We start from the raw sequence: 16,919 nt of genomic DNA on the forward strand, positions 1-16,919 counted from the left end.
TATGTTCTGCTCTCTTAGTTTCTCTAACCTTGTGAAAACAGAGATGCAGCTACATCAGGAATTGCCTCTAATCTTTTCATTTCCTTTTTTTTTTCATTGTTTGCATGAAAAAAAAAAATCGCAGGTGGTAATTACGACAGCCGCTTTGACGTGGGCAAGGCCAGTGGAACCTTGATTGTTGCACGGCCCCTGGACGCAGAGCAGAAATCAAATTACAACCTGACAGTGGAAGCCACAGATGGGACACGAACTGTCAGCACTCAGGTAATTGAAACACTAATGAAACAGTTGGAGGCTGATGAGGCAGTTGTCATGGTTCTGTTTTCCTCATGTGAGGAATGGCGGGAGTTGAGAGACGGGTTATTAGTAGATTGAATGACCTGTTGGCTGATAATGATGTTATGATGCTATCACTGCTTTGAATTGGTGAACAGGTAAAAGAAAAAATGCGTTTTTAGGTTTAAATCTGTTCTTTTATTCTTAAAGAATGAGAGGACATTGTTTAAGAATACTTCATTTGGGAGTTTGCTCCAGCATCGGTCTCTCTCTTAGTCATTTCTGGTGCAGAGTTGTTGTAATGCTGCGGCTGGCTAACCTAAACTTTTTCTTAGGGATGCACTTTTTTATCACCATGGTATCAGTATCGAGCTGTAAAATTTATATTAGCCATTCCATCAAAATAACTCACCGATATAAAAGGTGTTGTTTTTGTATGTAAACATAATGCAAGATGAAAGTGTTACATCATTTTCAGCCTCCTTTAAGCATTTGCTTTTGGTAGCAGGCTAAATTGACAAAGATAATCGAGTATTTTAATTTCACAGTAGAGAAAGCCATAAGGTTTCAGTAAGTAAGTATAGAAAAAAATATCGGTATTGGTATCGGCTATCGATCAAATGAGTTATAGTATATCGGCATATTGGATATCGACCAAAAATCCAATATCGTGCATCCCTATTTTTTGTGTTTCCAGTGTACATTTTTGAGCTCCTCATCACTTGCTGTGCTTCTCCTTGAATCAGTCAGCTCACCCTCATCTTCTCTGAAGCTGCCTTTTCTGAATAGACAAATAACTAAATGTGGAATACCTTGCCTTGCACCCCGGCTAAGTGCCACAATAAAAGCTTTTAAGTGTGCAAGCCGCCTTCGGTTTTTGTTCCAATGGTCATGCCTTGTCCATGAGATTTTCCGTGTTTTTTACGTGGTAGTTTGGGCCGTGCGGGATGGTGACATTCAAAATCTTTCGTCCTTTGTCCCTCAAAGTGGGGCTTCCGAGGACTATTACTGGAAAATAATGTATTTGTTGTCAGTCCGTATGAATACAGCCTTTCATCATCTGGCTGTTGTGCTCCACTGAGCCTAGGACGAGGCGCGTCTTTGCTGGCATTTTGGAGCTCGTCCGCCAAAGCGGCATGTCCTTTAGAGCAAACCCTTAAAAACAGCTACACGGTTCCTGTTTGCTCAGATGAGATGTTTTCTCTCTGTTGCGTACTTTGTCAGAAGCTCTGGCAACAGAAAGTTGTTTAAAAGCCCCTTAGCAACACTTTACGCTGTGACATTTTAAGTGAGATTATTCACGTTTAAAGGTCGGGGCAGATGGCAATGCCTCCTGAGTCTGTTTGGTGGTCTCATCGTGTTTAACTCACTTCTCCTCCACGGTGTCCTGCTGCGGTCTGCATGATGCCTTTAACAAGAAAGAGATTGAAGAGTTGTAGAGATTCGTTTGTTGACCAACTTCAAAAAAATTGCATTTTATCATTAATCATTCTCTAAATTGAATTATATTTCTTTTAATACGTTGTAACACGCCTAAACTTGAGTGGATTGAGTCAAATTCATTTAGAATTCATGTACATTATTTTAAAATGGATCTTTTTACTTTATATAAAAATACTGAAATAACTTGGTTTTACACGTTACTGAAATGAATTAAATGAAAGAGGAAAACTGAAATTGAAATGAACTGAACTTATTTAAACCAGATTGAGTTTAACGGAGCTGAAATAAATGCATTCAAATGGATTAAAAAATAAAATCAGTTAGATTGAGTGAGCTGAATTGGGCTGAATTTAATTGAACTGAACTGAATTGAGTCAAACTGAATGTGTCTGAAACTTATTGGAATTAACTGAACTGTGTTGAACTTAAATGAATTGAGTTAGAACATATATTAAGTTTGGATTTGAAATTAATGAAAATAAATTGAACCAATTGAGTTCAATTAAATTGAGTTGAACTGAACTGAAATGACAGTTTGAACTGGTCTCAACTAATTTCAACTGAACACTACTGAATTGCTTTGAATTGACTTGAATTTAAATAGTTTGATTGAAAAAAAAAAACCTCTTATTTTTATTTCCCTTTGAATGAAAATAAGGAAAATATTTGTACATATTTTTTATTTGAAATGGCTTTATGGAGAACAAAGGAGGACCAAAGTCAAATTTCTTCTTTAAGACACAAAACTGGCAAATAAAATAAATTGCTTTGGTCTAAATCGTGCCTTCGAACCAGATGTTGCAGAACAAATGAAGTAACTGACAGCAGCAGGCAGCTTTTCCCTCACAGCTCAGGTTTAAACATGTGTATTGTCAGAGTGGCAACTGATCCGCTCCTCTGCTGATGAATGCTCATGTGTATGACAATATAAACCCAGATTACTGTGGGTCAGCTGTTTGGGAGAGGACATACTGAATTTCTGCTCTACACACACCACTTATTGCAAAATAAGTTGCTGCAATTGACACAACAAATATAAACCAGACCAGGTAAGTAACGTGCCAGTTCACAAACCAGATATTCATTATTTTCTGCAAGAATCTTGGAAAATTAACAGTTGTTCCTATGTCAAAACAGGAAAAAGTTAGTTGCTGTGGTGATAGCAGAAACAAAAAAAAAAATGTTATTGTGGTGTTTCCGTTAAATAAGAAACGCAATTAAATTCACATGTGAATTTAATTGTTCACATGTCATTAAAAACAATCCACTCCATCATCCTACTACTACCTCCTGTTGTAGATCATGTGACTTGTGTGATGCCAAAAATATGTTTTTATTGGAGTTTTGCAAAATAATCTCATTTCGATATGGCCAAAAATCACCTCATTCTAGCAGCAAAACTTTCTATCAAAAAAGGAGAGGCTTCTCAAAATTGCCGTGGTTTCCATAAAGCGTATTTATTTTTGAAATCTCAAATTGCATTATTATATGGTCAGTGGAAACGCAGCTACTGATACTCTTTTTCACTCAATAACAACTACTACACTGAAGAAAGCGTTTTGTTAGCATGATCTGGTAGACGTTAAATAGGACATGTCCACCTATCTGGAAAATACTTTTTTTTTTCAACTTCCAAAAAATTATAGACTGGGACAGCCCAGGCACCAATGAGGGGTTCCGATAATCAGGCTATTTCTTGCTATTGGATGTTTTAAACACAGACCTAAAGATATGGATAAAATGATTCTTGAAGTAATTACTGAAAAGCAAATGGTGAAGGAACATGTATGTATTTTGTTCCACGTTGTTTTTTTTGCAAGTCACACACTTAAAGGTTCGCATATAACACACAATAGAGATTCTTTCACGTTGTCAATCCACAACTGTAAGTTACTTACCTGCTACAACAAGATGAAACGGCAGGTTAATTGACGGGTCACATTACAGTGAAGATTGTGTCAGGTTGTTTGTCTTTTTTTGGACAATATGGTGCAACTGAAAAGGACAGTAAAAAAATCAAACAATAGTTGGTTTATTAACTCTGGACTTACTCTGTTTGGGTGCAGCATGGGATTTGCTTTGACAGAAACACAGATTCCCCCCCCCCACCCCGCAAATTGGATCTAGACTGTCATACACATTGTACCTCGTGAAGCTGAAAGTTAGACTTATCTATTCCTCAAATCAAAGTCATGAGGAGGCTGTGCTGTCAGACAGGCTGGCCTATTTTCTCTCTCTTAGGAATGTTTCCTCTCTTTTTGTTCTCTTTTGCTCTCTAGTCCTCTTTGTGTTTCTTTCTGCTGCACTCCCTCTGAGCCTCTTCGAGCTGCTCTGCATTTATAGGCCAGATGTGAAAGACCGATGATCAGCTTCAAGAGCAAACAGGAGTGCCAGACCTCGGTGGGTTGTGGGCGATGGTAATCCTGTTTTGGGAACATTGTTGATCGCTCTGTGCCAGTGGCCTGGCTTTGCCCGGAACCTACCACCTGGCAGGGGGCTTGGCTTCCTGCACAACAAGGACAATGAACGTTCCCTCATGCCCTGTTCTGGATATTACACAAAGGAAGTTTCCTGCTTTATAAGGCTCCGTTTTAAATTTCTTCCCTTGTAGTGTTCGGGAATAATTTCAAATTATAGTAGCAAACTGTTCTGAAAAAATGTAGAAGATTTCAGATCTAAGGCTCCAGGGATCCATCAGTAATAACAGTAGAATTAATTCTGGCCTGTGGGAAGTCTACTGGAAGCAGTTTGCCACGATTCTGTGTACTTCTCATTCGGCCATCGTATTTCTATGAAGGCGTCTCTAAAGAATCAGCTGATGAAGACGAGGGGAGCCACATTCCAGCTCGGGCACCTCATAGCCAGGAGCCGCGCCAACAAGGCAGCCTCGGCATGCGGCCCAGCCTCCCCTCCCCTCCACTACCCTCCCACTTCTCAAGCTATACAACATCCTCCCTTGGCTGTTGAGAAGTACCTCAAGCTGTTCTGCTCACAATCTGTTCCTGGTCTCCTGTTTCTCTTGTTATCTTAGCCCACATTACAAAGCCTTTCTATATATTTCACTTGAAGGTTTGCTATAATTACATATTTTGCTGCCGTGAGCATCAAAGGTGATTATTGTTCCTCAGTGCTCATTTGCAGTTCATTCCCAGCTACAGCTAATGCCTTAGTGTTGATTTTAGAGGGCATATTTTTCTTATATTCTGTTATTTTTCAGTAATGCTTGGGCTTGTTACAGGGAATGCAAGGCAGCCAAGAATGTAACTGAAACCTGCAGCAAACTGATGATGTTACTGTTGCATGATGGCATCAACGCATAACACAAAGTCCACTTGAGACCAAAATGAGGGTAGCTTAAATTTGACTTCATAAAGGGAAGATTTATATGTTGATGTATCAGGAGGAAGAAGTCAGGAAAATTGTTCTTTGTCAGCAGTAGTTTGTAGGGATCAGCCGATTTACACTGATTTGCTTTTTTCACTTCCAATATCGATATCTGAGGTTTTATATCAGTCGATGCTGATCTGATACAGAAAAACATGCTGAATTGACTTGAGATGTTTCTTTTTTAAACACACATAAGTGTACCGAATTACAAATGTGTTTTCTAACTCTGCATCAGAACAGTACACTTAAATACACCAACAGCTTCACAAGCTTGGTCAAACACGTAAAACATTAATTTGTTCAGTCAGGGCAATTAGTAGTAAAACAGGCAATGGAAAATAATGAAGAAACTGACAAAAATTCATGTAAAGATAAACTGCGACAAACCTTTTTTTTCAAATAGTTCATAAAGTGCAAGTCAGAGTTTTAAAGATGAAATAAAATAAATAATAAAGCATAACGTCACTCAGAGAACAAAGCATAGAATTAGACTGAATAGATATGACATATGTATAGGGCGCATTATCACCAAGAACCGATTTAGAACTTTTTCCAACATCAGGACCATTAGGATCAGCACTCCCACCTTTCCAGCCATGCTATCGTAATAACCTACATAATATTGTCTAAACCAGGCTTCAATTTGTAAGTCTCACTTTTCTTCACTAGTTCATGTTGTACTTCACTAAAAACATGTAGTACCTGTCTGTTAAAATGTTATTCCACAGACACTGTCTGTCAAGCCACTAAAACTGAGTCAGTCTGCAGTTCCTTTTTGTCACAACATGTCATTAGACCTGAAGTGTGTGACGTCACACTAATGTCACATACAGGAAACATAGGTGGTGGATGGCAGGTAATACTCACGGGGCATCTGTAGCTCTCACCACCATTTAGCTCAGACACAGAGAAAACAAACAAAGCTGCTACAGTTAGATACTGTGGATGAACACGAAGTAGAAACTTTGGTGGAGACAAGTGAGATCTGTGGATCTCTAGAAAGAAATCATTTTCTTACTTGATTAACTTTTTACACACCTGTAGATTCTTTCATCGATAGTCTGACTTCCTGCTCAAGCTGAGGCTTTATGCTCATTTGTCAGCTTTAGGCTATTTCTCACTCTTAGAAGAATTTTTTCCAAGAATCCATTCCTGCAAAATGCATTTGCATTATGTTTTAAACAAACAACACATTGGCCAATTGTGATTCAGGTGGCTTTAGATTTATTTTTTTATTTCTTGCTTTTAAAGATGTTTTTAAAATATCTGCACTTTGAAGGCTTATATTAAAAGAAGTCACCTGCTGACAGGAAGCAGGTGTAGCTCTGGAAGACAGACTTTTGTTTGAGGAGATTTTATATCCCTTGTTATACCTATACTTACAGTATATTTCAATTGAAGTCCGATTAGAAATACATACATATGTTGCTGCTTTGACTATCAAATATGATTATGCTTGTATTTTATGTTTCATTCACACCCACAGGCCCCTTTGCAAGTTATCAAGTTGATTTTCATTTAATCCCAAACCTGACCGTCACCCTGAGCGTTTCTTCGTTTTTTTTATTGTCGCTTATCTCCCTGACGCTCATCTTTTTTCTTTAATCTTCAGTATCTCCATCTGTCATGTCTGTTTCTCAGACCTAGTTGTGTTTCTCTTCAGCGTTCAGTATGGAAGTCGTGCACAAATACTACAGAGCTTTTCTTTACACCAGTGCAGTCAGGCTGCATCATTCTGCTTTGTGATGCATTGGGACAAAGAGCCTTTGAAATGTTGCTTCAGTCTTTCTTGCAAAGGAGAAATGTGAGTTTGTGTGCGTATATGTTTGATGTGGGGGTAAATAGGCTTTTTGTGAGACTTTATAATGCACTGTAGATAGATGTACTGTAGATGAGGGTGACCAGGTTTCACTCCTTTTGGTTTCTTTGCAGCACTATCAGTTCTTTCCACCCTTCTTTTGCTTTAAAAAAAAGGCGTTATCTGTTGCTGGCCACATTGAGAACGGTTGTATAGCCTCTTTTCTGTGAAGGCACATGTAAAAGTGCAGAATTGATGTGCTTGTTTTGGTGTGAGTGGGAGGTTGGGTGCGTGCTCCATGTGTAGAAAAGGTGGATTTGGAGACACCGGGGATCTGGCGCTATACATCGCTTGGCCCAACATCAGAAGGCGAGCTTGGAGTGAGACCAGATTGTCACACTGTTTGCTTCCTCAGAGTTAACATTGATTCAGAATAAACGCACTTGTTTTAACTTTTCACGTCCCGATTAGCAGCGTGATATGGGGTTGCTCACAACAGAGGAGCCGTGGAGCGCAGCCAGAACGCGGCTCTTGCATCCCGGCGCGCCCCCTGCAAGATGACATCTGTGGGCTTCAGTAGCAATGCCAACATCACAGCACACAGCAGATTGTAAATGTTATCAGTCCTGTCAGGTTGAGGCTATATTTGTCTCTTGTATCAGCTCACAATGACTAACAAACACTCTTAGCGGCATAAACCAAGCGGCCAATTGTTTAGACCAGAGATCTGACAAACCCTGGTTAGCTAGTGAGCGGCCACCTGTTCAAAGCTTTTGTGTCCTGGACACCCCCGCTTCCACCGAGCCGGCACCTTGTAGCTCGGCTTCAACAGTTTTCCTACATGGCATCACCCCCTGGTGTCTGGTATGCAGGTGTTTAATCTCGGCTGATCCCTTTGTTCCCCATGTTTGGCAAGGGTGGAAGCCCCTCGCTGCTCTGGGAAGCAAAGATGGCATTCCGGCAGCTCTCTGTAATCCTCTGTCGGAAGTCCAGTAGACGAGTGGCTGGTGTTGATAAAACATGCTCTCAGAGGAATTTTACAGTTTTTAGGCGGAAGATTTTTAGTTTACAACGAGGAAAAGATTAATTGCTCGAACAGTAACGCATTTTTCCAACACAAAAAAAGTTAGTACAGATGTGAAAAAAACTTCTTTTTTTGTGAAGAAAAGTTCACATAATCTCAATTTCTGTCTGAATAGAATGTGGTTTTATTTAACTTAAATAACAAAAATCACTCTTGTTGTACTCACTAACAATCAAATTATCGATAATCATTTGTTTCCAAGTTGGGTTAAAAAGTTAGGACCACGTACTCTGAAATAATAAGACTGACCCTTGAACTTCATAGATGTCTTGCTGAGATTAAAATCTGTTGGTTGGTATAATCTACCAGTCTTTGACATCCATGTGTGAAATATCTGGCCCACCCCTCACATTAAGTTTTGAGACATTTGAGGGGTTCCAGTGTTTAAAGCCTCTATTTTTTTGTTCACAATTGATATTAAGTTTGGATATACCCAAATGTGTTAGAAAACTTGCAGGCTGCTGTATGGTGTCCTATGTTTCCACAAGATTCTGTGCATGTGCTGTTTCATCAATTTCTCCTTAACAAAGACATATAAGCATGTTTTGACTCCTTTAGTCATCACAACATAATGAAATAAATCTTTTTGTGCAACTATTGGTTTCCTTTTCACTGAACCTCAGTTCTTTAGTCTGATTCATAAATTCTTTTCTCAAATAAATGCTTCTGCACAAAGCTTGCAACTCATCAAGACATTTTATTGGTGCATTGATTTTGTTGTTTAGCATCAAGCAGTGTTCACTAAAAGCTTTTCTGTCTTAGGTATCAATGCAGATAGTTGGGCCATTATAATAAAAAAAGTTAAAATGTATTTATGCGAGGAAAGAAAGAATAAAGTGACTGTGCAGAAATTTGAGAAATGAAGAAATAGAACAACTATAAAAATAAACTTCCATAAATTGTTATTGAACCTGGGTTTCTTATAACTCTGGATATTGTGGGGTTGTGTTGGTTGATCGGTGTGCCTTCGCAGCATTATGCTCACATCAGGGGCAGTGCCCCCTGGATTGGCATATTGGGGTTTTGGCTTCCCTATTTAAAAAAGGCGTCTGCAGGGTGTAGTCCAACTACAGAGGAATCACACGCCACACACTGGTAAGGTCTATTCCGGGGTTTTGAGGAGGAGGGTCCAATGGATAGTCAAACGTCCAGTTCAGAAGGAACAGTGTGGTTTTTGTCCTGGCCGTGGAACACTGGAGTTCTCCCAACCAGTCTACATGTGCTTTGCAGAGTTGGAGAAAGCATTTCACTGAGTCCCTTGGGGAGTCCTGTGTGAGATAGGGTACCAGACCCTTTGACCCACATCGGTGCCAGAGCTTGGTCCACAATACGGTGTGTAAGTCGAACTGAGGGTTGGACTCCATCAAAGTTGCAATGGTCACTGTTCATAACCTTTATGAAGGGATCTGCTTTGGTGATCTCAGAGTCAAGTCTCTGCTTTTTGCAGGTGATGTGGTCCTACTGGCTTCATCAGGTCATGATTTACAGCTTTCACTGGAGCGGGTTGCTCCAGTGTGAAGCAGCCGGGATGAGCATCAGTGCCTTCAAATCCGAGGCCCTGGTCTTGCATTGCAAAGGGTAGAGTTCCTTCTCCAGTTCTGAGAAGAGATACTGCCCCAAGTGGAGGAGTTCAAATATCTCAGGGTCTCTGTCCATCTTCCCTTTCTTGCTACAATAATAACATTTTTCTACAGCTTGATGCTATCACCATGATGTTTCATGGTGGTCTTGATGTGACCACCAAACAAACATATCTCTGCTATGTTTGTTTTCCAAACAAACATAGCAGAATTCTTGATATGCTTTCAAGAATTAAGAGGGGTGAATACAAATGCGTGCCACACTCTAAATTTTGATTTGTGACAGTTTGTGAAAACTATGTAACTTTGTGTGTTTCTCCTACATTAAGCTTCAAGACCTTGTGAAAAACATCAAGGTCTATGAAAACGCTTTCAAGCCTCGTGCAAATACTTGCTTCATTTCAGTTACCACTATCATACCATGGCCTTTCATTAATAAATGTAGCAGAAACTTTAACTTTAACTCTTATGTTTAAGTGTGAACATAAGATCATAATCACTCAGCGTATGAGTGCGTGCGTGAAAGGGTGAATGACTGGCTGTAGTGTGAAACTCTTTGGGGTACTCTGGACTTGATAAAACACTATACAAGTACAAGTGCAAGCTGTTTATCAGTCAACTCAGATTTTTTTACGGACCATCTAATTTATAATGCAATTGCTTTACTCCTTCAGGTGCTCATCCGGGTCATCGACACCAACAACCACCGGCCACAGTTCACCCAGCAGGTGTACGTTGTGAACGTCCCTGAAGACGAGCCAGCGGGCACCGAGGTCCTGCAGATCAGCGCCGTGGACAGAGACGAGAAAAACAAACTGACCTACACGCTCCTGAGCAGCACCGATCCATTCAGCCTGCGCAAATTCCGGCTGGACCCAGGAACAGGCATCCTGTTCACCACAGAGCGGCTGGACCACGAGACCATGCATCGCCACATCCTCACTGTGATGGTAGGAATCAGTTGGAACACTAACAAGAGCACTTCTTCTCTGAGAGGAAAATAATCTTGGTACATCTGGTTGGTCAGAGTTATTTTGAGGCTGAAAATAACTCAGTTTATGCCAAAAATGAAAAAAAAAATGTAATTATGATATGTATGAATGTGCCTAGTGTTTACACCCAGATAATCTCATACTCTATTTTTCTTCCATTCGTTTTCCTTTTTATTATGATTTTTTAAAAATATACATCTATTTTCAGGTTCGGGATCAGGACATTCCAGTCAAAAGGAATCTCGTCCGTGTCATTGTTGACGTGGATGACACCAATGACAATGCACCTTGGTTTATAGGGACGCCTTACTCTGGTCAGGTGTTTGAATCAGCTGCCATCGGCTCAGCTGTGCTGCAGGTCACTGCTCTCGACAAAGACAAGGGCTATAACGCAGAAGTCATCTACAGCATCGAGTCCGGTATGTTGCCACGGCATCCTAATGAGCCACACTTTCTAAAAGTTTTTCTTTTATTTGATGTTGGATAGTAGAAAGCTTCCTTTGTTTTACAAAGCAAATGAAATCAGCTCATTAAACATGCATGAGTCATCAGTCGTGGAGCCTTCTGGACCGTGATCATGAATGAAACACTGTGCACAGAGCAGGAAAGTTTTTGACAAAGTCTTTGTCATTTACAAATGACAAAGACTCTCCAGAATGTGTGTTTCTCCTACATTAAGCTTCAAGAAGCATGCTGCTGTTTGTCTTCTGTTTGCAGACAGGCATGTTTGAGATAGCTGAGATGGTTTTAGTTGTTGTGACAGACTATTCGCCCCCTTAGAGATTCAATGCTGCTGCATTTTTGTCACAGTTAAATATTTCACTGTTTGAATCCTGATTTAAACGGTACAAAAAACTGTGTAAATCAGGATTTTAGAATGAAAGAAAAACTACTATTCAAGCAAAGCTAGCCCTGTGTAAAAAGTAATTGTCTCTTGTTGCTGAATTAATGGTGATCATCCAAAAAGTTTTGTCAAATTTCACTCACCACACCAGGGATGGATTTGCTCCCAGACCTTAATCAACAAATGACTCAAATGGAACCCTATTTAGATCTCAAAAAGCAATGCATCATGGTCTGATCTGGAGAAATTCAAGAACAGATGAGAAATAAAATCATTGAGACCCATCAGTTTTTAAAACTTTACAAAACCATAAACCATCTAAGGCTTTGGGACTCCAGTGCACCGCAGTGAGAGTCATCATCCACAGGAAACAGCAGACAGCATTCCCAGAAGTGGTCATCATCCTAAGACTTATAATTCAACAGTAAGAAAGAAACTGGGCAAAAAAGGCATCCAAATGAGTTCCATGGCCAACTGAGAATCCAAAGTATGACCTTAAATAAACTGATTATGACTGAAAACCCTACAGTGTGACTTAATTAACATTATTCTGCAAATAAGAGACACATTCTTACTAAAGCAATGTCTAAATTCTCGCACAGATGTCTGTTGTTGAAGGACAATCAGTTAAAAACTTAAGGAGGCAATTACTATTTCTCATGGGACCATGTTGTTTCTAGAACCTTATTTTTTACAGAATGGGTGAAATTACTGTCTGAAACGTGTTTTTTGTCTTTATTCAATTTCATCCTCGTAGATATTAATATTTGTTTGATGATCTGAAACAATTAGGTCTGACAGTTATCTAAATTTCTGGTACAACATGCTGAGTGTTTCATTTCATCTTTCTCTTGCAGGAAACGTTGGGAACTCTTTTGCTATCGATCCTGTTCTTGGAACAATCACAGTGGCCAAAGAGCTTGATTGCAGCAGCAAATCAGCATTTGAACTGGTCGTAAAAGCCTCTGATAATGGAGCGCCGCCATTATTCTCCACTGTCACCGTAAACATTGCTGTTACAGTCTCTGACAACGCAGCCCCCAGATTCACTGAAAAGGAGTTTTCTGCCGAGGTCAGCGAGTTGGCCCCTCCAGGAAGCTTTGTGAGCATGGTCACAGCCATCAGCCAGTCTTCCGTTTTCTACCAGATTAAAGGAGGCAACGTCCACAACGTGTTTGACATCAACCCAAACTCAGGAGTGGTCGTAACACAGCAGCCTTTAGATTACGAGACCATGTCTGAATACAAGCTCATCATCCAGGGTACCAACATGGCCGGACTTGGCACTAACACCACCCTTCTGGTCCATCTGAAGGATGAAAACGACAATGCTCCGGTCTTCAGTCAGAGGGAATTCAAGGGAGTAATCAGTGAGCTGGCCTCCATCAACAGCGTTGTGCTGACTCATGAAAACACCCCTTTTGTCATCCATGCCTCTGATGCAGACTGTGACCAGAATGCCAGACTAATTTATCAAATTGTTGAGCCTTTTGCTCATAACTATTTTGCCATTGACTCAAGCACCGGAGCCATCAGAAGCACAGCGGCTTTGGATTACGAACAGAGACGCGTTTTCCGCTTCACAGTTCAGGTTCATGATCTGGGAATGCCTCGCCTGTTTGCAGAAACGGCGGCCAATGTGACCATCGAAGTAATTGACGTTAATGACTGTCCACCCCTTTTCAGCCAAGAACTGTATGAGGCGGCCGTCATCATGCCGACCTACAAAGGAGTAGAGGTAGTTCAAGTGAATGCCACAGACCCAGACTCTGGGCCGAACTCCAAACTGCTTTTCTCCATCTCCGAGGGAAACATAGGCGACAAGTTTAAAATTGATCCGATCACGGGCATCATCTCCATCCAGAACGTCACACAGCTCAGGAGCAGATACGAGTTAAAGGTCAGAGTTTCTGATGGTAGATTTGCCAGCGCAGCTACAGCGAAGGTCACTGTAAAGGAAAACAAGGAGAACAAGAGGAAGTTCACTCAGGAGTCATACCAAGCCTACATTCAAGAGAACTCCTCTGAGAAGAAAACGCTTGCAGTTATCACTGCTGTTGGGAACCAAGTGAATGAGCCTTTGTTTTATAGAATATTAAACCCGGACAACAGGTTTAAAGTCAGCAGCACCTCAGGAGTCGTCTCAACCACTGGGATTCCTTTTGATCGAGAAGCTCAGGACTCCTATGACATCATCGTTGAGGTCACCGAAGAGAAGAAATCAGAAGAAACTGCTCATATTTTAGTTACTGTTACCGTGGAAGATGTAAATGACAACAAGCCGATGTTTGTCAACCTGCCCTATCATGCCCTGGTGCAATTTGACGCTGAGAAAGGTCATATCATTAGACAGGTCACAGCAGTGGACAAAGATATAGGCCCAAATGCAGGCATCCATTACTCTCTAAAAGAGCCTGAGGATCACTTTGAAATCCACCCATCTGGTGAAATTTTGCTCAAAAAGAAGTTTGAGAAAGACTCACTCGACACAAAGTTTGTTCTGGTTGTTGTGGCGAGGGATAATGGGAAACCTCCTCTTTCAGCTGAAGTTGAAGTGCCTGTAACAGTGGTGAGCAAAGCAATGCCTGTGTTTGAGAGGCCTTTTTACAGCATTGAAATCCCTGAAAACATTCAGCTGCACTCCCCTGTGCTCCATGTGCAAGCTAATGACTCAGAGGGGCCTCGCATCGTGTACACCATTACTGAAGGAGACCCTCTCAAACAGTTCTCAATTGATTTTAACACTGGGGTCATTCACATAATCCAGCCTTTAGACTTTGAGAGACATCCTGCTTATAAGCTAAACATAAGGGCCACAGACTCTCTGACCGGAGCTCACTCTGAGGTGTTTGTTGATATCATTCTGGAAGATGTAAATGATAATGCCCCGGTGTTCCTGTCAAATTCCTACTATGCCAATATTTCCGAGGCTGCTGTTATTGGCACATCGGTGTTGCAGGTGGTTGCCAGAGATTCTGACACCGGCAACAACAAGGAAGTATTTTATCAGCTGGTTGAGGAGAGAGGGAAGAGCTCAGACTATTTTACTATTGACCGTGAGTCTGGAATAATCTCCACAAGTCAAGTTCTCGATCATGAAGAAGTCCAGCAACACAAGTTGAGAGTCCGGGCCGTAGACGGCGGCGTCCCAGCTCTGATAAGTGACATCACTGTGACGGTAGACGTTACAGACCTGAATGACAACGCTCCTGTTTTTACTCAACACACTTACCAAACCACCATCAGTGAATTAGCCCCACGTGGGCACTTCGTCAGCCAGGTCCAAGCTTCCGATGCTGACAGCTCAGATGTAAAAAAGCTGGTTTTCTTGATTATAGCTGGAAATGAAGAGCAGAACTTTGCTATCAACAAGCAGACCGGTGCCATCGTCATTTCAAACCATCGCCAGCCACACATGCAGCCTTTTTACAATCTTACCGTAGCAGTGTCAGATGGTGTATTTAGAAACTCAGCTGTTGTTATGGTGACAGTTATTGGGGCCAACTTCCACAACCCCACCTTTTCCCAGACTGAGTATATGGTAGAGGTCATTGAGAACTCACCTGTTGGCACCCTAGTAGCAGAGGCAGAGGCAACAGATGACGATGAAGGGATCTACGGCCAGATCACATACCACATTGTCAACAAATTAGCTAAAGACAAGTTTTCTATCAATGGAAAAGGAGAGATTTTCACCCTTCAAAGTCTTGATCGTGAAAACCCAGTTGAGAAGGTAATTCCCATATCTCTGATAGCGAAAGACGGCGGCGGGAAAGTAGGCTTTTGTGTCGTCAATGTAATTGTCACAGATGCAAATGACAACTCTCCACAGTTCAGAGCAGCTGAGTACAAAGCCACCATTGCATCAGATGCCCCAAGAGGAACAATTGTGCTCAAAATTGCCGCTTCAGACACAGACGAGGGAAGTAATGCTGACATAGAGTACTCCATTGAAGCAGACGTTGGAAATGTGGGGGAGAACTTTGAAATCCACAAAACCTCTGGGGTCATCGTTACCAAAGAAAGCCTGATTGGACTTGAAGATGAGCTCTATGCATTCTTTGTAAAGGCAAAGGACACTGGGAATCCACCCAGACATTCAGTTGTCCAGGTTTACATCAGGATTGTCTCACCAGAGTTGCCACTTCCCAAGTTTGCAGAACCGTATTATCGGCATACTGTTGCTGAGGATCTTCCTATTGGAACAGGAATAGATATAATTCAGGCAGAGAGCGAACAGCCAGTCGTTTACAGCCTCGTGAGAGGCAGCACTCCAGAGAGCAATGAGGATGAAGTGTTTGTTGTTGACAGAGATACTGGAGCCTTGAAGCTTGAGAAAAGATTGGACCATGAGACGGCCAAGTGGTACCAACTAACTCTGCTCGCTCAAACTAAGCATGAAACTTCTGAAATAGTTGCTTCAGTAAATGTAAATATCCAAGTGAAAGATGTCAATGACAACAAACCAATCTTTGAGGCTGACCCTTATGAGGCTATCACTGTTGAAAACCTTCCAAGTGGGACCCAAGTTATTCAAGTCAAAGCCACCGACCTCGACTCCGGAACCAACGGCCACGTCGTCTACAGCCTGGACCCCACACAGACCTCACAGGAGATCTTTGAGCTGTTCGCTGTTAGCAGTGAGACAGGATGGGTGACCACCTTAAAGGAGCTCGACCGTGAAAAAACAGAAAAATACGTTATCTCTGTTCTCGCCACTGACCAAGGCGACGCAGTTCAGCACGTTACCAGCACCAGTGTGGAGGTGACTGTGGCCGACGTGAACGACAATCCGCCTCGATTCACCGCAGAAATCTATAAAGGCACGGTCAGCGAGGACGACCCCCCGCCCAGTGGGGTGATCGCCATCCTCAGCACCACTGATGAGGATTCAGAAGACATGAACAAACAAGTGAACTACTTCATCACAGGTGGGGGTTTTTCCTCCCTCTTAGTGTAACGGTGTTTCTCGAATGAAACATTTAAAATAATGACATGACATGGTGTAAAAGTCATTTTGCAATTCACAACTATTGTCACCCGTGGTAAAGAAGTGTAAAAAGAAATTAGATTTTTTATAGTAATATTGTCACACTTAAAACAATTGATTCAAATTCCAATTTGAATTCATTTATTTGCCAAAGGAAACAAGTCCCAAGCTAAGTAATACCTGATTTTACAGGCAACAAAAGAGAGGTATATTAATCTGATATGAAGTGATACCGAAACTGATTTCTCTTATGCACTCTTTAAAATGGGAAGGCTTTTAAAGAGTGCTAACCCTGTAGATTGATTTTCATAAGTCAGAAGATGGTCAGCACGCTAATTACAAAGTTAGAAAAATCAGAAACTAAGATAAACAACACTGGATCAGAACCTAAGCCCATCTTTCCATCATGCACATTGAGCAGGATGGTAAGGAAGGTTAAGCTAAGCTCTCGGTTTGGGAAATGCAGCGAAGAGAAGCATCTTGGATGTGACTAAGTCAACATCTATTTCCAGTGGTCTTACCCTA

The 16,919-nt window shown here is 41.3% G+C and overlaps 1 protein-coding gene across 8 annotated transcripts in view; it reads left to right on the forward strand.

Annotated features, from left to right (window-relative positions):
* The window catches only part of fat1a (FAT atypical cadherin 1a), a 98,088-nt gene that overhangs the window by 49,427 nt on the left and 31,742 nt on the right, over window positions 1-16,919 (forward strand). For all 8 annotated transcript variants that reach the window (XR_004339306.1, XR_004339307.1, XR_004339308.1 and 5 more), the window contains 4 exons: window positions 125-264; window positions 10,243-10,518; window positions 10,769-10,979; window positions 12,262-16,335. Coding sequence is in view for 5 of the 8 variants with exons in the window: in XM_032563054.1 (XP_032418945.1) it covers window positions 125-264; window positions 10,243-10,518; window positions 10,769-10,979; window positions 12,262-16,335 (4,701 nt within the window). In the remaining 3 variants the exon portion in view is untranslated. The remainder of the gene's footprint in view (window positions 1-124; window positions 265-10,242; window positions 10,519-10,768; window positions 10,980-12,261; window positions 16,336-16,919) is intronic.

Source organism: Xiphophorus hellerii, chromosome 5, assembly GCF_003331165.1.
Source record: "Xiphophorus hellerii strain 12219 chromosome 5, Xiphophorus_hellerii-4.1, whole genome shotgun sequence".
Taxonomy (NCBI): domain Eukaryota; kingdom Metazoa; phylum Chordata; class Actinopteri; order Cyprinodontiformes; family Poeciliidae; genus Xiphophorus; species Xiphophorus hellerii.